Here is a 26298-nt window from a genome sequence, read left to right as displayed (position 1 = left end):
ATATTTTGGTAACTGAATTGAATTAGGATACTATGGTTATATCTGTATTTCAATAAAAGACCCGCGGCACAGCCATGGCTGGCCTGGGTCAGCTGACTCGGGCTCACAGGATTCAGGCTACAGGGCTATAAAATTACAGTGTTGATGTTTGTGCTTGGGCGGGAGCCCACACTCTGAGACCCCGCGAGAGGGGTGGGTCTCAAAGCCCAGGCTCCAGCCTGAGCCTGAACATTTTTAGCCCCGCAGCCTGAGTCAGCTGCCCTAAGCTCTGAGACTCGGTGCTGAGGATTTTTGTATTACGCTGTAGACCTATCCTGTGGGTATATCTACGCTCCAGTGTAAGCCCAGGGTTCGAACTCAGGCTCAAGCCTAATCCCTCCTCTGTCGACACACACACATCCCGCTAACTCAGGCTCCCAGGACCCTAACGGAGGGGTGGAGGATTCAAGCCTGAGTCAAGCCAGGACCCAGGATTCAAGCCACAATTGCTTTGCAGTATAGATGCAGCCCCGCTGGACTCATGTTCTTGGAGTCTGTCTAAAGTATCCCAATGGCCAACTTTCTTTGTTCTCTGGCAGTCAAGTTTTGGTGGACAGTCAAGTTTTCCCACACTGCACCATGAACAAAGGTTAGAGTGGCCACATTTTGGGAGGGGCCAGCGTAGTGCAGTGTAGATGCTGAAGCCCCAGGTTGGGACCGATGGTTTATGAATGCCAAACCTGAGGTTACAGATGATGCTCAAACCCTAGGTTAACAAACCCAGGGTCTGCTAACTTGAGTTCTAACCCGGGGCTGATGTTCAGTGTAGACATACCCTATGCTATAACACACTGGTTTGCTGTATATCCTGTGGCAGCTAATGTACAAAAAACTTTGGAGGTGATTTTATATTCACTATAACATTATTATTCTTGGAGTAAAAAGATTACTATTCTTCAACTGTTTTCATTTAAGTCTTTTTCTGTAATTACATGTAGTCAGTCCTCTGTGGACCGTACGCAAGGTAAGTTATGAGTAGCAATATGAACCTGGCTTTCTCAAAACAGTTGGAAATATTTAGATCTTTGAAGTGTTTCAAAGACATTTCTAGAGTTGTGGTTTTGTTAAGGCTTGTTATAAAGCTCTCTTCACTGATGCATCGAAACAGAAGAAGAATCATTGCAGTTTATTTGGATAGTCACTTCTCTGTTGGGAAAAAAATGAAATGGACATTACGCACGTGTCTAGAAATAGCAGTGAAGGGAATATTCAGTTAGACAACTATTCCAGCCTTATCTCAAACCACTGGGCTTTTTCCAAAACTGAGTTAAAAACAAGCAATCTTAGCATTCAATTCCCTGTCTGAGTTTTATTACAGCGATGGGTCCTGATGCTGCAAATATTTACAAATGTGGGTAACTTCATGCACTTGAGTCTCGCTGAACACACATGTAGTCCCACTGAACATGCGAGGCTATTCACATATGTACGGTTATTCATGTACAATATTTTGGCGTTGGGTGCCAAAGCTGTCTGCCCTATGTATTTTAGTATTAGTGACTGACAGATTGCTGATTGACATGGTAAGTGTTATCCAGCACAGGAACTTAATAGTCCTGCTGCTATTTTGCCGTGCATTATGTGCAATGTTGTATCTTTAGATCAGTGCAATTGATTTGAATTTTTATAGTTTATTACAGTAGATAATCTTATTTCAAAAAAGCTATTGACTCTCAATTTTCAGAAGATTTTGCTTCGAATAAGCTGAGTCATATACTTTAATTAGTATTTAACTGAAGTTCTAGAATGTGCTGCATTTCAGTAACTGGAGCCACTAACTTTGAATTACAGTTTTTTTTTGTAATGACCCAGAGGCAATGCTGAAAATAACTCTGGAAATCGTCAATTCTTTCATTTCTGTAAGTCTGTTTAGCAGACACCTAGATCCTGGCATTGATATCTAGTTGGTAGTGACTCAACGATTCAAACAGGTTAGTCAATTTCTAAATAAAATTGTTTTAAATATAATAATAAACTACACAGGACTCATTTAAAATTTACTTTTTAGTAATCTCCCAATAATTTTAATTAAAACGACTTCCACAGGAATTGTATATTTACATTGACTGAAATTGAATGTAAACGTCATTGGCAGCCTACCTTAATCAAGAAGGGATTTAAAATGAACAATTGTGATGCTAATGAATGAGCTGCATAGTTTTGTATTCCAAATAACTAAATATATTAAAATTGCATAGGTTAAAATAGTTAAACATTTCAGAATAAGCTTATTCTTTGGATACCATGCTTCCCCCCACATTTTTCTCAGAGGATAATCTCAAAATTATGGTAATGGGAGTTTGGGTTGGGTACAGGCTACTGTACTGTAACCTTTTTCTCCTGGATTCTCACTTGAGACTCTTCACATAGGGTGAGAATTTTGGGGATTTGGCTATTTGTTTCCCTCCTTCTAACAAATAATTTTGCCCTCAGCATTTTGGGGGCATCAAAAGAGTTTACATCTAGTCATTTGAATAATAATGAAGTTGAATTTTACAGATTAATTTTTAAATTTGTGGTTTGAATAAACTCAGATTTAATTTGGCCTTTAAAAACAGTCTACTATTGGAGTTACTTTTCAGCTATTTTTTAAAGTAAAGTTAGATTTAGCTAAAAAAAATTCTTGAACGTTATGAAGTCAACTGACTTTGAAATATAGTACTACAAGTTGGATAAATAAAAATTTCAACTTGAACTTTAGATATTTATATGCCCAAGTTTCCTATTTCATTTCACATAAACATACAATACTTTATCTGTGAAGATCTCAAAGTGCATTTCAACCATTTTTATTGTATACAGCTGTTAAAAAGTCTGTAGTGTCCACTGTACAAGCAAACTAGCAACTGTCCTATTATATGCTTCATCTTTCATATGCCTGTGCATTGTTGCTGACCAAAAGCTAATGCAAAGCTGGGCACTTGTGCTGACATGTTTGTGAGAAGAAGGGAAAAGGGATGCCTCCTCTTGTTCCTGAGTCCTGATGGTCATTTTGTTTTCTTTGAAGGTATGGGATGAAATCTATACATCTCATGTTTACAAATAAACAAACTGCTTATGGTATCAAAAGCATTGCATTCTCAATAGCCTTGCTTTACTAAGCTTATCTACATGCTCCTAAAAATTGTATTTAAAGATTTCAAGAAATATGGCAAGAGTTCAGTCAATCTAGTATTGCAGAAACACTTTTATAAATTACTAGTCCAGGTACTGTCTATAAAAGCTTCTATAAAAGATTAAACAATATTTACTATTTTCATATTCAAGCTTTGACTTAAACACCAAGACACTTATTAATGCAATTGTCCCCTCTCTTGCTTTCGGATATAGAGTAAAAAAGAATATACATAGAGGATCAGTTTTTTCCTGTGGCACTGCTTTGGATGAAGAGCAAGACCTTTTCTTTGCTATTTACCTTCATACCCATCTGTGTGTGATTTGCCTCCGCTGTAGTCAAAGTTCAGTTTCTCAGATGAACCAATCAATAACTGTCTGCATAAGTAAGATGCCCGTTATACAAAAGATTGTATCGGCCGTTGTATAGAAATACGACAGAAGTAAGACGGCTACACTAAACACACACACTTTGACAAATATTACAGGAACCGTCGCTGCTGCTACTATAGAGAATTACAGGAAACCACACAAAGAAATACAGGTTGCTTAACAGAGCTCATTCTAGCCAGTTGCCCATAGTGTAGATTGTCTCAAACAGCCTTCAGATGCTAGAAAAGTGCACTCTACTTTTCATATGAAGATTTGTCTGTAGTATGCAGTCTATCCATAAATTAACAAGACAAAATGTATCCAAAACCGGTGAGTAGTTAATGTTATGTGAGATTTTCCAGTTGTCAACATACATGGCCATTTCAGTGGATTATCAGTTGGAAATACTCAGTTCCTCTAATTTTTGCAAACATGTCTATTGGCTTCTCCTTAATACTCTTAATAAACGCAAACATCTTGAGGCATATTTGAATTAATACATTTACTGGGCATTCCTAGCTGTCTTTCCAGTACCAAAAATAAAGAATTATAATGTAGTTAGACATCTGAAAGGATTAAAAACCTGCACAAATTAGATATACATTTCATAGTTAATGTTTACCTTTGTTAAACATTTTAATCTACTTATGACTAGTGGAACATTATTAATAATTACTCCTTGATTTTCAAAGTGCTGTATAAATGTTAACCTTCAACACTGATTTGATTTGGAGCAGTTGGACAAGATTACCTGTGCTACCACTTAGGCAATTGTCCTGCAATCACAATCTGTGCAGGTGCACCTTCAGCCCTTCAGAGGGACTGCAGAGGTGCTGGGGCCTGCCCACATAGAGCCCCATTGAAGGTGCAGAGCTCTAGCCAGTCACAAATCCTATGATCGTGGCATTAATGATTGCATATGTAACTTTTTCTGACCCAAATAAAATGTATGGAATGTAAATATTTGTAGAGCCCTTTGTAAAGGTAAAGGGCCTGGTAAGTGTTTAGCATTATACTCCATCCTCATTTCACCACCTTCTGACGGCACATTTGTTCAGTGAGCTAAAGAGTTATCTATACGTGGTTTTGTAGTACTTACAGACAAGAAATAGTGTTCTTTCACCAGCACCACCAATGTAATGGTGACATATGTAAGAACAAAGGCTTCAAGATGAAGAATTGATTAAATGTCTGTAAGTTAGTTTTGGTTTTAGCGGGTGGATGAACTGAGGAATGTATGCAGTTTTGGTACAATGGAAAGGATGGTGAATCTCAGAAAATTAATGTCCCCATTACATGCAAAGACCCCTTGTCTTATAACAACTGAGTACAGACCACATGGGTGGGTATTGATACTGGAAGAGAGTAGGGGAGGATACAAAATTGTATTCCAAATGTGAGAAAACTATTGCTAATTGTTTGAAAGGAGAAGACTAATAGGGGGAGGGTTAGTCATGCTTTCATATAAGAACAACACGATGTAATGAGGTAATCAGGAGGCTGAGGAACAAAGAATTTGTCAGCATTTGTCCTTTTGAAAGGTAGACATGACAGGTAATAAACCTATGAGGTAAAAAATGAGTTGTTAGGGACCAGAGGGCTGGATGTAGATCACATAGGTTTAGAATCATTGTAAGATGTTTTAGTATTTTACTTATACATGTTTGCGCACAAAGAGCAGCAATGTGGTTCGCAAGAGCGCACCATCCCCCAAAATGCTAACAGTGCAGAATGATTGCAGGGGACGGATGATGATAAACTGGCCAAAATGAGGAGCATGTTAGAAATATAAAAATAGATGGCAGCAGATAGTATGAAGAACTAAAGACAGCAAGCCACACACCTAAGGTTGGCGTAATTTTCCTGAAAAATATTTGATTATAAACATGTATTTGATATACAGGAGCTAACCTCCAGATAAAGAGTGCAGTGGTGCAACTGTGGATAATATTCAATAGCATTTATCTTCATATCACAAAAGTAGATTCTTGATAGCCTTTGTGCCAAATATTGCTGAATATAACATTTTAAGAACTTACGGATCAACTTATTTGTAAAGGTTTGAAGTTGAGCATCGCCCCATGAGAGAAGTGACAGTGAACAGCGACACTGCTGTTCCACATTTATTCTCATTACTTCTGTATTTTGTCCAATGTACAAGTCACCTGAAGAACTGCAAGCTCCGCTTCTGCTCTGGAATTACTACTGCTCTGTTTGTATATAACTGCCTACACTAAAGGCTATTGAATCAGAACAGGTGAGGTAGGAGACAATTGAGCATGCTCTTTCACAGCTGTATCTTTAGGCAATGTTTGGTCATTGTAAATTGGTGAGCTATTCAATAGATCTCTGAAAACACCCCATGCCCTTTGCAAACAGATCAATACTTATGTTGGGGTGGGCACTCTATGGAGCCAACTTTAAATGTCCAATTCCTCCCCCCTCAAAAAATCTGGTGTTTGCAGGCAAATAATTATTTATCACCCTGTCTACTCTTCCATATTCTGCATAAGTGACTGAAATGCTCCTGAAGAACACATTTCAAACAGGTAATCTGTTAACAGTATAGATCCTTGAATTGGATTTCAGACCAGATACAGCACTAAGATGGTGCTGATCATGACCATAAACCTCATGGTTGACTGGATGACTTGATAGGGTAGAAAGAATCACATTGTGCTGGCCCTGATTGTTAGTCTCATGTTGTAACCCGCTCAAGAAGATACCAAGAGCTGTGAACCACTGAATTGCTGCTGTGCCTCAGCAAGTGTGAGATCTGTTGGAGATTAGTGTGTCAGCTCCTTGCAACCCAGTCTCCCCAGCAAACTCCTCAAGGCTCTCTCAGCCCAAACCTTGCCTAGCAAGTAACAATCAGTGAACTCCAGATGTTTCTCTGCAATATGGTGCATTCACAGAAGATATTAAGTTTGCTGCTCTGATAAAGTCAGTAGATCAGTTTATTAATTTAACTGAGGTAAATATACATGATACTTTAAACACAACACTGAGCAAAAGTAAAAGTTTATTAATTAAAAAAACATGGATTAAGAGAATACCATGCAAAAGCAAAAAAGGTAGAGATGGTTCCAACCAAATAAAAGTGAAAACATACATCTAAAAGACTACAATTTAACCTAGCAAGATGCCGTCTTTATTCAAGGAGATTTTTCTCATCCCCTAGTCTCCTTCCCTGCTTTTCACTGGCCAGGATGCATCACAGAGATCAAATTGCTTGGTTTCTTTGTCTCCTGAGGTCAAAGATAAAGATGGAGTCTCTCTCGGTTCCTTATATCCCTGAAGGAATTTCTTTGTTTTACAACTAGGAAGGCCTTCTGGGGATTCAGTCTCGTATGTCTCTTTGGGGTACAGAAGCCATGTTAATTCTGTGTCTCAAGTTCAGGATCATGAGAGCCCCTGCCAGGTCAGCTCAATGGTTTTGTTTACTGCTAAAATGTAAGTTGAAGTAAAGCCACATTCCTTTGTCTAGGGTAGACCTGTTTATCACCTTTACCTAGGCTAGGCTGTCTTGTCTTAGCCATGTTTTAGTAATATAAGAATGGCTATACTGGATCAGACCAATAGTCCATCTAGCCCAGTATCCTGTCTTCAGATACTGGCTGGCGCCAGATGCTTCAGAGGGAATGAACAAAACAGGGTAATTATACAGTAATCCTCCCCTGGCATCAAGTTCCAGCTTCCGGCAGTCAGAAGTTTAAGAACACCCAGATCATGGGGTTGCATCCCTAACCATCTTTGCCAGTAGATGGACCTATCCTCCATGAGTGTATCTAATTCTTTTTTAAACCCGGTTCTACTTTTGGCCATTACATCTGGTAACAAATTCCACAGGTAGACTGTGTTGTGTGAAAAAGTGCTTCCTTTGGTTGGTTTTAAACCTGCTATCTATTAATTTCATCAGGTGAGCCCTAGTTCTTGGGTTAAATGAAGGGATAAATAACACTTCCCTATTCACTTTCTCCACACCATTCATGATTTTATAGACTTTTATTGTATCCCCCCCTTAGTTGTCTCTTTTCTAAGATGAACAATTCCACTCTTTTTAATCTCTCCTCCTATGGTATTTGTTCTATAACCCTAATTATTTTTCTTTCCCTTCTCTGTATCTTTTCCTATTCTAATAGCTTTTTTTCGGATGGGGCAAGAAGAAATGCATGTAGTATTCTAGGTGTGGGTGTACCATGGATTCATACAGTGGCATTTTGATGATTTCTAATCTATCCCTTTCCTAATGGTTCCTAACACTGTTAGCTTTTTTCATCTGCTGCTTCACATTGCGCAGCCGTTTTCAGGGACCTATCCACGACTCCAAGATCTCTTTCTTGAGTGGTAACAGCTAAATTAGAACCCATTATTTTGTATGCGTAGTTAGGAATATTTTTTCCAACCTGCATTTGCATTTATCAACCTGGATTTTCATCTGCTGTTTTGTTGCCCAGTCATTCAGTTTTCTGGGAACCCTTTGTAAGTCTTTGCAATCAGCTTAGAACTTAACTATATTGAGTAATTTAGTATTATCTTCCAACGTTCCCACCTCACTGTTAACACCTCTTTCCAGATCATTCATTAGTACGTTGAACAGCACTCCATGAAAACTGACCATTTATTCATACCATTATAAACTGACCATTTATTCATATTCCGTGACTGCTTACTTTGCTTAAGAGCCGTTGGCGTGGGACTTGTTAAAGGCTTTCTGAAAGTTCAGGTACACTGTATCCATTGGATCACCCTTGTCCACATGCGTGTTAACACCCTCAAAGAATTCTACTAGACTGGTGAGGCATGATTTTCCTTTACAAAAGCCATGTTGACTTTTCCTAAACATACCATGTTCATCTATGAGTCTGATCTATTTTTACTATAATTTCAACTAATTTACCTGGCCCTGAAGTTAGACTTACTGACTTGTAATTGCCAGGATTGCCACTGGAGCCTTTTCTAAAAATTGGCACTAATTTAGCTACCCTTTAGTCATCTGCTACAGAGGCTGATTTAAGCAATAGGTTACATGCTACAGTTAGTAGTTCTAGCAATTTCATATTTGAGTTCCTTCAGAACTCTCAATGGTGAATACCATCTGGTCCTGGGGACTTATTATTGTTTAATTTATCAGTTTGTTCCAAAACATCCTCTACTACCATCTCAATCTGGGACATTTCTTCAGATTTGTCACCTAAAAAGAATGGCTCAGCTGTGGGAATCTCCCTCACATTCTCTGCAGTGAAGACCAATGTAAAGAATTCATTTAGCTTCTTTACAATGGGTTTGTCTTCCTTGTGTGCTCCTTTAGCACCTTGATCATCTAGTGGCCCAACTGATCATACCAAGGGAATTCATAACCTTCACATATTATGTTATGTGACTGGCTCGGGCCAGATGGCTATAGAAGAGTAATAGAAGGCAGATATATTAGCCCCAGGTTAAGTAGGTCCCTTTTCCCTGGGTAAGATAACAGGGAAGGTTCCAGAACAATCAGGAACCTTCTGGAGACAATTAAGACAGGCTGATTAGAACACCTGCAGCCAATCAAGAAGCTGCTAGAATCAATTAAGGAAGGCTAATCAGGGCACCTCGGTTTTAAAAAGGAGCTCACTTCAGTTTGTGGTGTGCATGTGAGGAGCTGGGAGCAAGAGGCACTAGGAACTGAGAGTGAGAACGCGGATGGAGGACTGAGGTGTACAAGCATTATCAGACACCAGGAGGAAGGTCCTGTGGTGCTGATAAAAAAAAGGTGTTGGGAGGAGGCCATGGGGAAGTAGCCCAGAGCGTTGTAGCTGTCACATAGCTGTTCCAGGAGGCACCCTAGACAGCTGCATTCCACAGGGCCCTGGGCTGGAACCTGCAGTAGAGGGTGGGCCCGGGTACCGCCCAAATCCTCCCAACTCCTGGTCAGACACAGGAGTCGTCGACCTGGACTGTGGGTTCAGAAAAATGGCCAAGCTGAGGGCTGCTGTGAAACTCCAAGGCGAACAAATCCACCAATAAGCGCAAGACCCACCAACGTAGAGCAGGAACTTTGTCACAGTTAACACATGCATTTCACAATTATATTAATAACCAGCATGGTGTTAACTTTCATATGTCACCTCACAAGGCATATTTTGTACAGATACTATTGTAGTAGTGTGTAAGTACAGATGTGCCTAGGGAGACGCATACCATAGAGGTTTGTGATGACTGCTACTTCCTCACCTCAAGAGCATCCACTCCTAGGGTCCTGCAGTAATCACCCCTATTCTTCCTATTCAACATCTATATTTAATCCCCTAGAAGAAGCTTGTATGTACTTCTACATATTGCTGGTACTGATGATGTAACTTCACATCAGGCACGGCCCCGTTACTCAACACTGCCAGTGCTTGAGTAACAGTAAAACCCATATTAGTTAAACCCAGGGAAGACATAGGAGGTGATAGTGGAAAGAGAAAAGTGTTTTCAAGGACTGGCCCTAATTGTAACATTACCCTTCTTCAAAGATGTCCATCCTCTGAGCACCAGTGTGGATGGAGTCTTGGGGGTCCAGAAGGACTGCTTACTGCCACCAGTAACTAAAAGCGCCTTTCAATATCTGCAGCCAGGCATGAGACTGCTCTTTTTCTGCTATCGACCTGGCCACAGTAGTCCACATATTTGTCACTTTTGGGATCAACTACTGCAATAAACTGTATGGGGTTGAAAGCGAATGCCATGAACAAGCAGTGGCCAGTGAGACAGGGTAATGAACTTGCTACCCTAGATGCCTCACTGACTCTATTAGCAGGCTCTATTTAACAACTGGATCTTCAGTGGGGTTGGACCCATCTAGGGCAGCTACTTTTCTCTGTGACCATAAAGCTATGTTAATCGGAAACACTAGATCTGACTGCACTTAGAATGAAATTTGCATATGTACCCCATAACTACTCTTTTTGCTAGTCTGCATGCACCCATAATCACCCAGAAAACTTTTTACCAAGCAGTCACTGAAGATACTGCATGAGGAAGGAGCAGAGTTTGACACTTGCAGACCAGGTGCCAGCTCATGCCAAGGTCTGTAGGCCTCACGTAATGCTGATTAAGGTATAGCTGGAAACCATCTGGCTCAACTGTGTGTTAGCACTGATAAAACAGTTATTAAATTTATAGACGTGTTTGGACTTCGTGAAATGTTTGATGAGCTGCTGCATGCATTAATCTCACTTATAATATCTGTATAACATGTTATAAGGTAATATTTAAATGTTTTGCTCTGTAACTATAAAAGTGTTTGCTATGAAAATGGAAACTCCCACAGTCAGGAGGGAAGTAATACCAAGCGTGAAATACTAGTTTATCACAAGAGGGACCATTTCCTGCTCAACAAAGGAAGTCCTATAGACACTAGATGAACCAGTGTAGAAAATCAGTGGACAAAGGACTTTGTTTATTGCTCCCCACACACCCATGAAGAGGGGATCTGCGCAAACCATCCTATCAGTTTGACCGGGGGAAAGGGAATACAAATCCCTGTCAAGAAGAAATTATCCCTGTGCTGCTTGGACTTCAGGCAGAGGGCAAGACTTCTAAGCATAAGCAAGGGATCCCCAGCTGTTTAGCATAGGTTAGCCCTAAAGGTCATATAGAGCTTGCACATTACAGCTGCTTCTATTACATTTTGAAACCTAAGACTGTAACTCATTTGTGTGTATGGTTATCTGCTTTAATCTTGTAAATAACTCCCATTTTTTCCTTGTTAATAAACCTTTAGTTAATTATAGGATTGACTACAAACATTGTCTGGTGAGACATAGGGTGCACTTGACCTGGGGTAAGTGACTGGTCCTTTGGGACTGTGAGTAAACTGAATATTATTGTGATATTTGGTATAAAAAGGGATCATCTATCACAAAGGCAGGTTTGCCTGGGCCTGTCTGGAACTCCAGGGTAAAGCTGTTGTAGTGCTTGAGGAGTTCACATTTGATACTTGGTTAGGTTACTGAAATCTAAATATAGAACACACCACCAGTTTGTGGTCTCTGCCTTGCTTCTTGGCAGTTTGCCCTGAGGTTGTCACTCAAGGTTGTTTGCAACTCCAGATAACTTGACACAGAGAATGGTGTCAAGAAGATAAATGTTTGCTGTTTTGCTACCATATTATGCAAAAATAAATCACTTTTTAAATTCCACTTCTGTTTATAGCCACTCAAATGCACACGGTTGCTAAAATTTACTGTAGCAGTAATTTCTTTAGCAGGACTTGGGTTTTCCTAGTCTTTGTGGGCCTTGCTGCCAATGAATTTATTTCATGGTTGTCCTTGATTTACGAGGCTTTTGGACTGCCACGTTTTTTTTTGGCAGGGTACAACCTATGTTCAACTCTGGTTGCTAGGTTTTCCCGTAGAGTACATGCTGGACTAGAACAGATTTGTTAATAGAAATGTTTCTCCTGCTGACTTTACATTGACTCAGCAGGATCATTTTTTTTAACTTAATTGAATAAGACTTTGCTTTTACAATGTCTTTCTGATGCAAAGGACATAATTAATCTCACAAATTGGAGTAAAGCTGAAGCCCGGTTATTGAAAAACAGTAACTGCTACTTCTACCAGTTACATCAGGCAATCTGCTCTGTAGTGGAGTTGTTGTGGGTGACAGATGGTGGACAGAATGATATTAAGACATTCAAAAATTGTCTAAAGTGTTGTTCTACCATTCCTGCAGCTGTGCTCTGAGTACAGGCCTGTAAAAGATTTTAATCTTTGAAGCTGAGTTTGGGCTACTAGAAAATCAAACCAATGCCTATGTGGCTGTGTGAGAGGAGAAAAAAAAAACCTTTGGCTTAGCAGCTCTGATCTCTCCCCCTCTCCATGTTGAGTGTAGGTAAGGTGAAGAGCAGGGGCCATGTCCACAATTGTGGTTTATTTTTCCCCCTACAGACGGGAGGTCCTTCTCCTGCTCCCTCTGCCCAGCCAGGAGTGCCACCAGTAGGGTTGCCATCCCATCCAGGATTGTCCTGGAGTCTCCAAGAATTAAAGACTATGTCATGTGATGAAACCTCCAGGAACATGCCCAGCCAAAGTTCGCACCCTGGTCGCCACCCAGAGGCTCTTCCAGTGTGGGGTGCTGGCCTGGACCAACGCTGCGTACTAAACCCTGCTCCTGTGCTTCTGGCTGTGCTGCCAGGCCTCAGCCTCTTTCCAAAGCACCGTGTGCAAGGGCCGCGGGCCGCTCAACGTGCTTCGGGCGACAGAGCTCAGCGCCCTCAGCCACCTGCGGGGGTCGGTTTAGGTAGCTGGCCGCTTTACCGCCTAGGCGCGCCACTGAGATTAGGCGCCAGGCTCAGCGTCTTCCCGGCGCCCGGGGGGAGACATTCTCGTACCCACGCTGATTGCCTGGCCCAGGGCAGGCCGGCGGCTCCCAGCTCGGGCCACTCGAGGGCTCAGAACTGAGAAGGCCCAGGCGAGGGGGGGCCGCCCCCGCACTGAGCGCGAGGGTGCTGGTTTCTGGGCCCGGGCTCTGAGGAGCGGCGCAAGCTGCCGCCGCGCGCTGCGCGGGGGGCCGGGCTCAGGCCCCGCCGCGGTGAGCGCCGGGCCCGCTCGGTCTCGGGGGCTCGCGCCGAGGCGCGGGCTGGGATTGGAAGCGGGGTCCCGCTCCAGCGGGAGCGCTCGGCACACGTGCGCCGGGGCGGGGCGGGGCCGGGCTCTGAGCCCGCCCGGCACCGTCGCCGAGCAGAGCCCTGAATGAAAACCGTGTCTTGGCTGAGTCGGCTCCCCAGCGGCCCCTCCTGGCGCAGGGCTGGATGCAAGCGAGTTACCCACTCGCGTGCGGCGCTGATCCCGCCGCCCTCCCCCGGGCGGGGCTGGCGTTTCCCCCCGCTCAGGAGCGCCTTTCGATGGCATTAATCCGGAGCAGTGATCAGGCGCTTCCTGGAACACGTCTCCGGGGGCAGATAATCCCGGGCCAAGCTGTCCCTAGAGGAGATTGCCTCGCTCGGGGGCAGGATCAACCGGCTGCCGCGGATCAGCGGGGTCACTTCTGAGCGGGCGAGTCTCCCAGCCATGAGGGGCTGCTGGGGGAGCAGCGAGCTCACTCCCGCTAAGCGGTTTATCTCCCGGCAGATGTTGTCAGGCTCCCAGCCAGCGCCGATCATTGGCGGAGGGAGAGGCCGAGAGGCCCGGGGAACGGGAAACACCTCTCGCTCGGGGGGAAGAGGAGGGGGCTTGCACTGGTGACGGGCACCCTCCGCCTTGCACCATGCGGCGGGAGTGAAGAGTTGCACGGCGGCGTCTCGCCTCAGCAGGGGAGCTCCGGACCCCAGCTGAGGGGAGCTTGGCTGGAGTGGAGAGAGTTTGACCCCGATCGCCCCCTTTTCCTCTCACACCCTCTGCTGTTTTCGCTGCCAGGCTGGGGCAGCGCTTGCCGGTGGTCTAGGGGGAGATGGCGAAAATCAGGGTGTCTTACGAGTACACAGAAGCCGAAGACAAAAGCATCCGGCTCGGCTTGTTCCTGATCGTCTCCGGCATCGTGTCGCTCTTCATCCTGGGTTTCTGCTGGCTCAACCCCGCTTTGCAGGATTTGCAAGGCAAAGCTGCTAACTGCACGGTGCTCTCGGTGCAACAGATCGGGGAGATGTTTGAATGCACGTTCACGTGTGGCACGGATTGCAAGGGCACCTCGCTGTACCCCTGCCTCCAGATCTACGTCAACAACTCGGAGTCCAACTCCAGGGCGCTGCTGCACCAGGACGAGCACCAGCTCATCACCAACCCGAAGGTAAACTTGCGCCAGGGAGAGAAGGGCAGGGGGAGGCCCCGGGGCGCCTGTAACGTCCCAGCTGCGGAGACGGAGAAGCCAGCCCGTGCTTTGGGGTTTGGCTCCGAATCCTGGGGATGGGGAACGGGGAACTCACGGGCACTGGATCTAATGGCCTGAATAGCAAAAGCAGATCAGCCACTCGCGTCCTATTGCCCCCTCTTTGCTCCGGCTGTGCCGCCGCCTGTTGCTAGAGCCCTGCGCTGTCAGTATCTAACTGAGGCGCTGCAGCCTTTGGAGCCCCTCCTCCCCGCCTCCCGTAGGACAGCAAAGTTTTACCTCCAGAGTTAACTTTATTTCCTGGATAAGCTCTTCACCCGGTCTCTGGCCGCTCCTCTTCCCCGCCCCGGCATGGACGCACCTGCTCACAGGTTCCTTGAAAGGGATCACAGGTCTAATAAGAAGAAGAGCCCGGAGTTTTTTCCCGCTTAATGTTAATCGTGTCCAGTAAAAGAGCCAACAATTGATGGGAGCTTGAAGCCGCGGAATCCATCAGGCTGCGGAGATAGCAACGCCAAGCTTGTGGTTGAGACCCGATCTACCAGGACCTCCACACTCGGCCAGAGAGAAACACGATCTTCATGCTTTTGCTTAAAGTTTTTGTCTCTTACATTTGGTTCCTGCTTGAAAGTTCCTGATTTAGATTAGCTGGCAGGGTATATTGTGTTGTGATTCATAGCTGAGTCTCAAAGCTACAAGTCTCCAACGCATTGTTGTGCATAAGAATACCATTGTGGATGAACAAGGGAGTGCCGAATATTCAGGGGGATATAGTTACAGGCATATGTGAATGGGTACACAACACTGAGAATGGAAGCCTGGAAGTTAAATTAAAAATGTAGAACACCTACACAAGGAAGGAAGGTGGTGCATGCAGAGTTAAGTACATACAAGAGAGAGTGCATGAAGTCTGCCTACTGAAAGTCTACACTGTGTCAGTTACAAAACAAAACAAAAGTTTTACCTCAGTGCTAACGAGCATTTAGGATACTGGATTCAGCTATATATCAAGGGAAACGTAAGAAATCTTGAAGAAAATCTGGAAAATGTCACATCCATGAGCATGAAATTAGGGAACTCTGTCGATATTCTTTTTAGGTTTCTCTTCATAATGTGGCTTAATCTAGATCAGTCGTTCCCAAACTTTTGTTCGGCAGCTTGTGCAGGGAAAGCCCCTGGCGGGCCGGGCTGGTTTGTTTACGGCCCGTCAGCAGGTTCGGCCGATCGCGGCTCCCAGTGGCCTCGGTTCGCAGCTCCAGGCCAATGGGGGCTACTGGAAGCGGGGACATAGCTTCCAGCAGCCCCCATTCGCCTGGAGCCGCGAACCGCGGCCGCTAGGAGTCGAGATCAGCCGAATTTGCGGAGGCGGCAGGTAAACAAGCCGGCCCCGCCCGCCAGGGGCTTTCCCTGCACAAGCGGCGGAACAAAAGTTTGGGAACCACTGATCTAGAGTTTTGTAATATGTACAAGCTGGGATACTTTCGGCAATCAACCTGTCTCCTGTATCTCTTGGAGCAAACACAAGAAGTCATGCTTGACTACTCTTCTTAAGCAATGGCCAAAAGATTAGAATGTCTGACGCACTCTGCAAAGGACATCTACTTCCTGCGTTCAAGAATTCTTCAGACAAGGAGAGCTGCAACCGATTTGAAATTTCTGGAAACACCATTGATGAACTAACGTTGATATAATATAGTACTGCCATAAGTAAGTACCTCATTTTCTCAGTACTAAATTAGTTGCAGATAGAAGCTTTGAGGAACTAACCTGAATGAAAGATACAAGAAATTATGCAGAGAAGATTCAGGAGACTAAAGATTTATTACACTTGTACCACATGGACAGTATTCTGGGAGCTACATTTAGGGATCCAAAGTTACAATTTGAGTTAAGTGAACATTAATAGAATTCAAGTTTGTTCTGCAATAATGGTCTCTGCATCAGCTAGGAAAACTCACTGAAGCCACAGTATTCATTTTAGAAATGGTTATGCACCATTACTTGGAAAAAGTGTGTGTTTTCCTGACATTGCTATGGATCCAGGTGTGTGTTTGAGAGAGGAAGATTTTAAAATGTCTAAAACACCTACTTGGATTCTTTCATCTTCCAGACGGATTCTAGGACAGCACCATGGTAGATCTCAGCACTGCTGGCTTGGTGCAGCTAATCAGAAAATAGGAAATATACAGGAAAACTATGTTTTAGTTAATCTATTACTTTTTAGTGGTAAATGGGTTTAGGCAATTTTTGCTTGTATGTTCATAAATAACTTGAGCTTTTATGTCAAATTTGAACAAAATTATAAAAATGAGCTTCTGTTATGCCTAACATCACAATTATCAATTATTATTGCTCTTATGTATTTATTTTTACAGTGCCCAAAACTGCAAGGTAGTTTACAGAACAGGATCATTAGCATCTTCCCTCAAAGAGCTTATGTTTTATTTAAGACAGCAGAAAATGTTGTTTTTAAGCCAGCATTCCTCAGCACTGTTTGCATTCTAAATATTGCAGCAGAGAACTTGAAAGTGAAACTGACTGAATCAAAATGTAATTGCTGTTTAATATTTCACTCTTTTCAATTTAGTAAACTAAGATGTTGAGGTACTGTTTAGATAAAATGGTGAAGGAAATTTGTTTGAAATGTGATTTGGCATTGACCCTTCAATTTTTTGTAGGTTTTTTTGTTTGTTTGTTTGTTTTTAAAGCACTTCTTAATGAGTAAGTCAACTTTCCAGCATTCTGATTGGCTGGAGGAAATTTTGTTCAGTATAATGTATATTTACAAAAAGAAGAAAGTTTCTGAAAATCTGACAGAATTAGTTTGCTAAAAGAATGAGAAGTTAAAGTGCAGAAAACTTATAAGGGCTTTAATAAAACTTGTGATATGGCTCAGCACAAAAGAGTAAACTAGGATCACAGTAGGGATAGTACAAGGGTGAACTACTTCAGTGGATGAAGAGCTTGAGAGAGATTGACTTGTTGGGTAGCCTTAGAAATTCTATCTTCTTGGTCTTTCTCTATTTAATAAATGGGAACAGTAATATTTAATTAGCTCAGAGGAGTGTTGTGAAGATTAGTTAATGTTCATTCAGAGCTTGCAAGATAAAATCATTACTAATCATCCTAGGACAATGATGGAGGGAAGTAATTTGGAGGAAGGTATTAGAACACTCATGTTTAGTGCCAGTTTTTGTTTGTGCCCTGAAAGAAGAAACATGTACTATGGTCTTTTTATTTTTTCCCCCGAGACCAAATTTATAAGCAAGGAGAAAGAGGTGGGGAGGGGGCAGAAGTCAGTATTAGGAAATGTAGGGCACTAAAATTTAATAGGAATTGGATGAAGGTGTAGGAAAGGAAAGTAGCTTATTGCTATGGGCTTGATCCTGTACCCATTGAAGTCACGGCTAAAGCTCCCATTGACTTCAGTGGGGCAGGATAACACTGTATATCATGGAGTGAGACATTAAACCATAAGCTTCTTGCAGTCCCACCAGGCTGGTTTATAGACTGACACACATTTTGTTTAGAATAGACATTGGTGTGAGTCATTTGGCAAGGAACAAAGATGTACCACATGTACCTCAAACTGTTCCAACCAACCTGCTTCATCGCAGCTCCCTTTTCAGTAGGGATGTTGGTGGTCAGTAGAGCTGTGTGAATATAGGATATTTTTGGTTCACTGTCATTTCTGAAAAATAAAAAATTTCAGTTTCCAGGAGAACTGAAAACCATTTTTTTCAAAATTTGTGGTGAATCATACATTTGAAAGAAAATTAGTTTGGGTTGAACAAAAGGTTTTGTTTAGTTTTTGGGCAATCTTTAATGTTTTTAATCTTTAATGTTTTTAATTAAACAATTTCTAGACAAAATAACTTTGAATAATAAAACTAAAACGTTTCATTTTGAAATGCTTGAAATTTCAAATGTGGGGGGAGGTTTTGTTGTTTTTTGTTTTTGTTTTTTTTTTAACCAAAACAATGTGGCAAAATCAACATGAACTTTTTGAAATGTGTGACTGTCACCAAATCTGTTTTTGTCACGCAAAAAAAAAAAAGTTTAGGTTGAAAAATTTCACCCAGCTCTAGCTGTCAGTAACAGAACGTGCAAAAGAAGGACCTAGGAAAAAACTCTGAGTTAAATGTAGGCCCTACCAAATTCACAGTTCATTTTGGTCAATTTCACAGTCATAGGATTTTAAAAATCGTAAATTTCATGATTTCAGCTACTTAAACCTGAAATTGCATGGTGTTGTAATTGTAGGGGTCCTGACCCAAAAAGGAGCTGGGGGGTGTCACAAGGTCCTTGTAGGGGGGTTGCGATACTGCTTCCCTTACTTTTGTGCTGCTGCTGGTGGCGGCGCTGCCTTCAGAGCTGGGGGCAGCGGAAGGCAGAGCTGCTGCCTGTGGAGCTGGGTCCTCAGTCAGCAACCACCACTCTGCATTGCTGCCTTCAGAGCTGGGCAGCCGGAGAAGTAAGTGTAGGGTGGCATGGTATGGTATAGCCACCCTTACTTCTGCGCTGCTCCTGGTGGGACGCTGTCTTCAGAGCTGGGCGGCTGGAGAGCAGTGGCTGTTGGCCAGGCGTCCAGCTCTGAAGGCAGTGCATAAGTAACCCTGGGACATCCCCCCCCAAACACACACAACTCTCTTTTGGGTTATTAAGTTGATAAATGCTGGTCCCCCCGTGAAATCTGTATAGTATAGGGTAAAAGCACACAAAAGACCAGATTTCACTGTGGGAGACCAGATTTCACGGTCTGTGATGCATTTTCCATGGCGGTGAATTTGGTAGGGCCCTAGTTATATTACATTGCAGAACACTGACTTTGCTCAGGTGTCCACAAAGGACAGCATTTTCCAGGCCCCTTTACTTGAGATGCTTTTTGGATGTTACCCATTGGATAAGCAGTCCCCAAAAGGGAAAAAAGGCTTGATCCAAAGCCCCAGCAAGCAGAGGTTGCTTTCATATTACAGCTACTGTTGAAATCAGAAGAGGCAATCCAACTGGAACTCTCATCTTAGTCCGGGGGTGGGCAAACTTTTTGGCCTGAGGGCCACATCTGGGTATGGAAATTGTATGGCAGGCCCTGAGTGCTCACAAAATTGGGGGTTGGGGTGCGGGAGGGGGTGAGGGCTCCGACTGGGGATGCGGGCTCTGGGATGGGGCTGGGGCAGGAGGTTGGGGCGCGGGAAGGGGGTCAGAGGTGCAGGCTCTGGCCAGGTGGCTCTGTGCGCTGCCCTGTCTGCAGGCAACGCCCCTGCAGCTCCCATTAGCTGTGGTTCCCAGCCAATGGGAGCGCAGGGGTGGCACTTGGGGTGGGGGCAGCGTGTGGAGCCTCCTGGCTGCCCCTACGCATAGGAGCCGGACGGGGAACATGCCACTGCTTCCGGGAGCCCCAGCACACGCGGAGTGGGGCATGCCCCCAACCCCGCTCCCCAGCAGGAGCTTGAGGGCTGGATTAAAACATCTGAAGGGCCGGACTTGGCCCCTGGGCCGTAGTTTGCCCACCCCTGTCTTAGTCTATCAGTGCACTGATTTGTTAACTTTTGGTAAGACCCTCTTTTTCCTCTGCTCTCCAAGGCTGTTGAGGAGGTGGTTGGCTGAGGTGGTATGTTGATGGGCAACCCATTATTTGGTTGGTGATTTTTAGTTTATGGGGATAGACAGGCAGAACATTGTATGGGCACCTATAGGTGTAGTTTAGAAACTTGAAGCAAATAAATATCCATCTACATATTTGCTGTTACAAGTTTTTAACTAATATTGTCATTAGTTTTCCTTAACAATTGTGTCGCATCTTAAGCTTCCTTAGTCTCTTATTGTGGCATATAGGCTGCTGCTGATTGACGGTAATTTACTAGATGGGACTGTAAGAGTAGAACGTATATATTTATCATAAGTAAATTCTCTAGTAATTTAATTAAACTAAACTTAAGGCATAGAAGGAAATGCACTTCAATTATTTTACCTACTTTTAGAAACTCCTGTCAAAAACCAAAACAAACAAAAACCTGAGTTTTTGTCTGGCATAATAGTTTACTTTAAAAGCATAGGCGTGTGCACGGGGTGTGCCCAGGCACACCCTAATCAAGGCAGCCCCAAGTGCAAAAAAAAAAAAAAAAAAGGCAGCCGGACTGCTGGAGATGGGGGGCGGGGGAGTCTGGGGTAGGGTGGGCCCTGGCCTGGCTTCTCTTTTCTGCCCCTGCTCTCCCCTGCGGGGGCAGAAGCTTGGTGGTGCTGTGCGCCCCAGGCTCTGTCCTGCTGCTCCGGCAGCCAAGCTCCTGCTTCTTCCCCCAGCGCCCCTCCTCCTCTCACTCTATACCTGCCCCCAATCAGCTATGTGTGGGGGCGGGAGGGGAGAGAGAGGAGGAAGTGGAGAAGAGGTGGGGGCAGGGCCTTGGGAAAGGCGGTGGAATCGGGGTATACCCTCTCCAGCCCCCTGCTGTGAACCGCTCAGGGCAGAGGGCTGGGAGCAACCCCCACAACAGCCCTCTGCCCTGACTCCTGCATCCCACAACCCCAGCCCTGACTCCTACACCTCCACACATACCCAGCGCCCCCCACACCTCATGCCTTGACTCCTGCACCCCCCACAAACCCAGCTCTGACTCCTACTCCTCCACACATACCCAGCCCCCCAACATCCACACCCTGAGCAGCACACGGGGAGCTCCTGTGCCCTCCTGCCCACATATCCACCTGCACCCCTCGCACCAAATGGGAGCTGCCTCAGGTAAGTGCTCCACACCCCAACCTCCTGCCCCAACCCTGAGCCCCCTCCCTCATTCTAGCTCCTGGCCAGACCCTTCACCCCAACCCCCAGCCTGCTCCTGCACCCTAACTCCCTCCCAGACCCTGCATCCCCAGCCCTGTACTCAGTGCACCCCCTCCCTCAGCTCGGTGCAGAGAGAGACAGACAGAATGGGCTAGAACCAGGGAGAAGGTAGGTACCCACTTTATGTGGGCAGGAGTGGGGGGGATCCTGTTTACCCCTTCCTTAGCCCTGCTGCACTTGCAGTTTACCCCCAGCCCCTCCCTTGCTCCACGGACCAACCCTAGCTCCCGCCCCGCTGTGCTTTTGCCCCCAGCCCCTGCCTTGCTCCAGTCAGCAGGGACTAATCCTCCCCCCATGCCCCATTGTGCTCCTCTTTCCCCTGACTCCTACCTCACTCCAGCTGGTGACCAATTCCCCCCATGCCCCACTGTGCTCTTGCCCCTGGCCCCTGCCTCCCTCCAGCTGGGGACCAATCCTTTCCCCCGTCTATAGTATGAGACAATATATTAATGTAATGTTTAAGAAAAGTTTTGTAAATGAGTTCTAATAGTTCATGGTTTAGGGACCCAATCTTATGGGGTTCCACAGGCTTCTGTATAGATTTAGGTTAATCTTTCTATCTACCCAGTGGGACTCAGTGCTCAGTCTAGAAGATACAACTGCACAACTAGGAATTTCTGATGGTATTATGTTGTATTATGCAATAAGCACCCAATTGCCTAATATAGATGTTGTAGAAATGTATAGAAAGCCCACGTTCAGTCGCAGCATGCATCCCCACTACTGCAGCGCCACTTTACCATTGGTCCTCCCCTCGCCCTCTGACTACTATTCTAGAAAATTCTTTGACCTATATAAGCGGCCGCATCAGGCATGCCCAGCGCAGTGTCTACAGTGTTTGTAATCTTTGTCGCGTGTACTCTACTGAAATAGCATAACAAGCGTTGCTTTAAGTTTTAATTCAATGGTATGATACCCCCTTTTAATTTTAAAATATGGATCGGTTTGTTGTTAATATAAGAAAAGGAGCAGACAAACTGAATTATAACGAATGTGCTGATAGTAGTGCAAATACCTCGGACTCCTCGGTTAAGAACTTACATGAAGATAATGCCGCCACCACCAGTTCCAGTGCGTGCAATAAACTGAGTAATGACCAACAGAAACAGACTTTGTCTCTTAGTTCAGGTCAGTGTAGTTGCTATTCAAAGCCATCAAACATTCCATCTGACGAGCCGGTCTGTGATATTCCAAAAAATAGATTAGAACGCCAGTCTTGATGATCTAGAGGTCCTTATCAGCCTAGATTGAGTATGTTTCCTAGAAGTAAAATAGGGAATAAACAAAAGTTTTTAGTCCGATTGGTATGAAAAGTATAGGTGGTTAGAATATAGCCCATCAGAGAACGCAGCATTTTGCTTTTACTGCCGTTTCCTCTCCTCTAATGATGCAGCAAACAAAGGTCACACTGATCCAGCATTCATTGATAAGGGATTCAGAAACTGGCATAGGGCTAATAAATGTTTTAAAAACAAACCGCCAACTGTCAAAAAATCATGTGTTGAGCTGTTCTTCATGGTCAAGTTTTAATGAGGGGAAACCTATTGTTGGATGAGAGCAAGCAGGCTTATCTGTCTAAACAAGAAGAAGAACTGTGCCATAACCGAAGGGTAGTGGAGCGACTGATTGACATTGTTCTGTGTTGAGCAAACAGTAGGAGACCATTCAGGGGTCACAATGAAAAAGCTGACAGTTTTGAGAAAGGTTTATTTCTAAATCGTGTCAATATGCTCCAAAAATATGATCCCATAATGGCAAAGTATGTGCAACAATCTCCTCAAAACGCTACCTATCAGAGTAATCGCATCCAAAATGATTTAATTGTAGCCTTGCACAACGTTGTGCAACAAAAGATTGTGTCTTCACTAAATGGAAAAATGGTCTCAATAATTGCCGACGACACTACTGACTGTGGACACCATGAACAGATGTCCATTGTGGTTCGGTATTTTGACAATGAAAAACATAGTCCAGTTGAACATTTTGTGTCTGTTTTGATGGCACATCTACTACATCTGGACGTACTGTGGGAGTTCAAATGAAATGTGAAGAAAGAAACAGTGAAATATACTCTATGTACACTGCAATGCGCATTGTTTGAACCTCATCCTAGAAGATGCATGCACTGCAAGTAAACAAAACAGAACTGTCTTTGATTTTTTTTCATGTTATTCAGACTCTCTTTATGCCCTCATGGAGGGGAGTCCTGTGCGACATGCAGTAATGGAGAAGATTTCACAAGAAGTAGGATTCCAGTTGAAGACTTTGAAGTCCCTGTCAAACACAAGATGGGCATGCAGAGCAGAAGCAGTGGCTGCTGTAAAACAAAACTACTCCATCATTTTACAAGCTTTACAAGAGATTATTGAAACAACTTGCCTTGCTGACGCTAAAATAAAAGCCAGGGGCTTTATCCATGAACTAAATTCATTCAGGTTCATCTTTGCCCTTCACATGATGCACCTTATTCTCCAGATGGTGGTAAAAGTGAGTAAGGCTCTTCAAGCTCCAGATCTCAACTTACTTACTGCAATGACAGGGGTGAAAAGCTTGTGTAACTCTTTGGCTGTGATGAGAAGTGGCCCAGAATATTTTCAGTCTATTTTCAATGACAGTGTGAAAATGTGTGTAGAGAATGATATATCGATTCCTCCAGTTAAGAAGAGAGAAACGTCCACTTGTATTGATGATGCATTTGAGTCCCAGCATCACTTTGATACAAAAGAGGAGCAGGAGAGAATAACTTCATTTTCCCCACTCCTAGACTCCAAATCACTGGTCAATGCCGGTAATCGTGAACAGGAGACTTGTAAAATTGTGACTGCAATGGAAAAACTGTTGAGCTTAGACATTGGCATGGACAATATGAGAATCATTGCCAACAAATTTAAAGTGTCCTTGGATGAGCTGGAACCTGAAGTCGGATTGCTTCAGGGTTATGACGGATCTGTTCCTAAAGGTAGCACTACGAACACCACCAGCGAGTGGTTTGATTGGCTAAAGGAATCGGATCGGTCTTCCATGTTCCAGAACTTTAACAAATCTATTCAATGCTTTGCAGTCTTACCTGTTACAAGCTGTTCACATGAAAGAGCCTTTTCGAAACTAGCACAGTTAAAAAACAAACTAAGAAGTACAATGTTCCAGCAGCGCCTCGAATCACTCATGATTTTGTACATTGAACAAGAATTGGCTTCGTCAGTTAATTACAATGATGTGATTGAAGAATTTAAGTCCATAACACCTGGTGAGCAACGTCTCATTCTCTAGGACAGAAAGATGAAGAAACCTTACTCTGTTTTGGTCAATTTGGGTTAGCTCATTATCTGGTTAAAGATAAAGATCATGAAAATTGACTGTATCTTTGTATACGCCTGGTTATCACTACAGCAAACATTTGGTATTTTGTGTCTCATTTTTTAAGTAAAGTTTAGTTGTTAATTTAAAAAACATTAAGTTTTTAGTTAAGTTTTAGTTTCTTTAGTTTGTTTGATGAATACAAATAATGTCCTTTATGATTGAGTATTCAATAAATGTTCACCTTAAAAATAAGTAAATAAATAAAATTCCCTGGGTGCACACCCTAATGCAATGTGCTGTGCACGCCTATGTTTAAAAGTAGTGACATGTAGTGACACATGGTTTGTGTCCATAGCAGATTTTTTTTTTTTTTTTTAAGTTTAGTGTCTTTGTCTTGGGACAATAGTGTTCTTTTTAGTGTTCTGTCATCAAATCTCATAGGCTGTTAAAAGCTTTCCGAATGTTGTGCTAATATAGAATAGCCATATTAACAGATTATAATTGTGGTTTAGTTTAATGATTTTAGTCAAGAATATTTTATGAATGAACAATCGGACAGCTGTCTTAACCCCAAATGTTTTTATCAAAGTTATGGCTTGCAGCAGTAGACACCCACTATGTTAATCGTCTTATTAACCATAGCAAAAATCCTGAACAACTTGTTTTTAATGGTCTTTATTAAAAGACCTTTTATTTTCCATACCCTGGTTTAATTATTCACTAGGATATCTGTACCTTCTGTGTGAATCAGTAGTGTGAAAAATGTATGCTTTGGTCTTATTACAAACTTTCTACACAACAAAATTGAATTAGTGGCAATCTAGCCCTTCCAAAAACAGTGTTTTTGGCCTGTAAAAGTATTCTCTAAATTCTATAGTTTAGCATTCCACCTTAGATTTATAACTTCAGGTATCTATATTGACATGCTAGCAAATATTGTATGTTTCGAACAATGATATCCTCAAATTTTCTTCCATTAGTATGTAATAAAGTCAAAGTTGTATTGCATGGAATAATCATACAATTGTACAATCCTAGATTCATTTTGATTCTTAAAAGATTAAGCAGCTGGGTCAGAGTAAATCCAGAAATATGAATGTAAAATACTGTATAGGATTAGAACAATTTAAATGTTTGTTTTCAGTGTGCCTGATTTGTGGATGATGGATTTTTCAGATTAAATTAATTAAAATACTTACTGTAAACTTTCTTTAGTTGCTCCAATAGCAGTAACTATTTTCATGCCAAAGTTTAACAGCTTGGGGCATTGGAGACCTTCCATATAAAATACAAATACAAAAAAATCAAGACTTACGCCTTCTGTACCATTAATCAAGCAGAATAGATTAACTGTGGAGGCAGTACCAGTTATGCTGCTGCTAATCCCAAACTCTGAATTTATTGCTAATACATATAGTGCAGAGTGCCAAAAAATATATTTAGTTGTGTAAATTTACAGTGGAATATGTCAGCTTGCAGCTAAAAAAGAAATTGACATCTGCCTCTTTACTCGTTTGTTTAGAATCATTTTTTCTCTGTATGCCTGCAACTGAGCATAACGCAAAAAATAACTTGTCTGATTTATACTTATTTTAGAAAAGACTTATGTGAATGAATACATATGTGTATCTTTAGCTGTGTATAAAATATAGTGTGTGTGTATAATTGGCTAGATTCTTCCTGGCCATAAAGGTGGGGGTCCTGGGAGTGGCTGGGAAGAAGGAAAGAAGTAAACAGCATGCCTTGCCCATATAATGGCTGGATAGAACTGCTCAAGGATAGCTCACTACTTATTCTCCCATGTGTACTATGTTCCAGAAGGGGATCAGGTGAAGGATTAGCCG

At 43.1% G+C, this 26298-nt stretch overlaps 1 protein-coding gene across 1 annotated transcript in view; it reads left to right on the top strand.

The window, feature by feature from the left end:
• The first annotated feature begins 13173 nt into the window (after positions 1-13173).
• The window catches only part of KCNMB4 (potassium calcium-activated channel subfamily M regulatory beta subunit 4), a 33646-nt gene continuing 20521 nt past the window's right edge, over positions 13174-26298 (top strand). The window contains exon 1 of the mRNA XM_073331347.2: positions 13174-14277. Coding sequence (XP_073187448.1) covers positions 13942-14277 — 336 coding nt within the window. The 5' untranslated portion in view covers positions 13174-13941. The remainder of the gene's footprint in view (positions 14278-26298) is intronic.

The sequence above is a fragment of the Lepidochelys kempii genome, chromosome 1, assembly GCF_965140285.1.
Source record: "Lepidochelys kempii isolate rLepKem1 chromosome 1, rLepKem1.hap1, whole genome shotgun sequence".
NCBI classification, from domain to species: domain Eukaryota; kingdom Metazoa; phylum Chordata; order Testudines; family Cheloniidae; genus Lepidochelys; species Lepidochelys kempii.
Note: the sequence above shows the minus strand (reverse complement) of the source record. Positions and strands in the feature narration are given on the sequence as shown.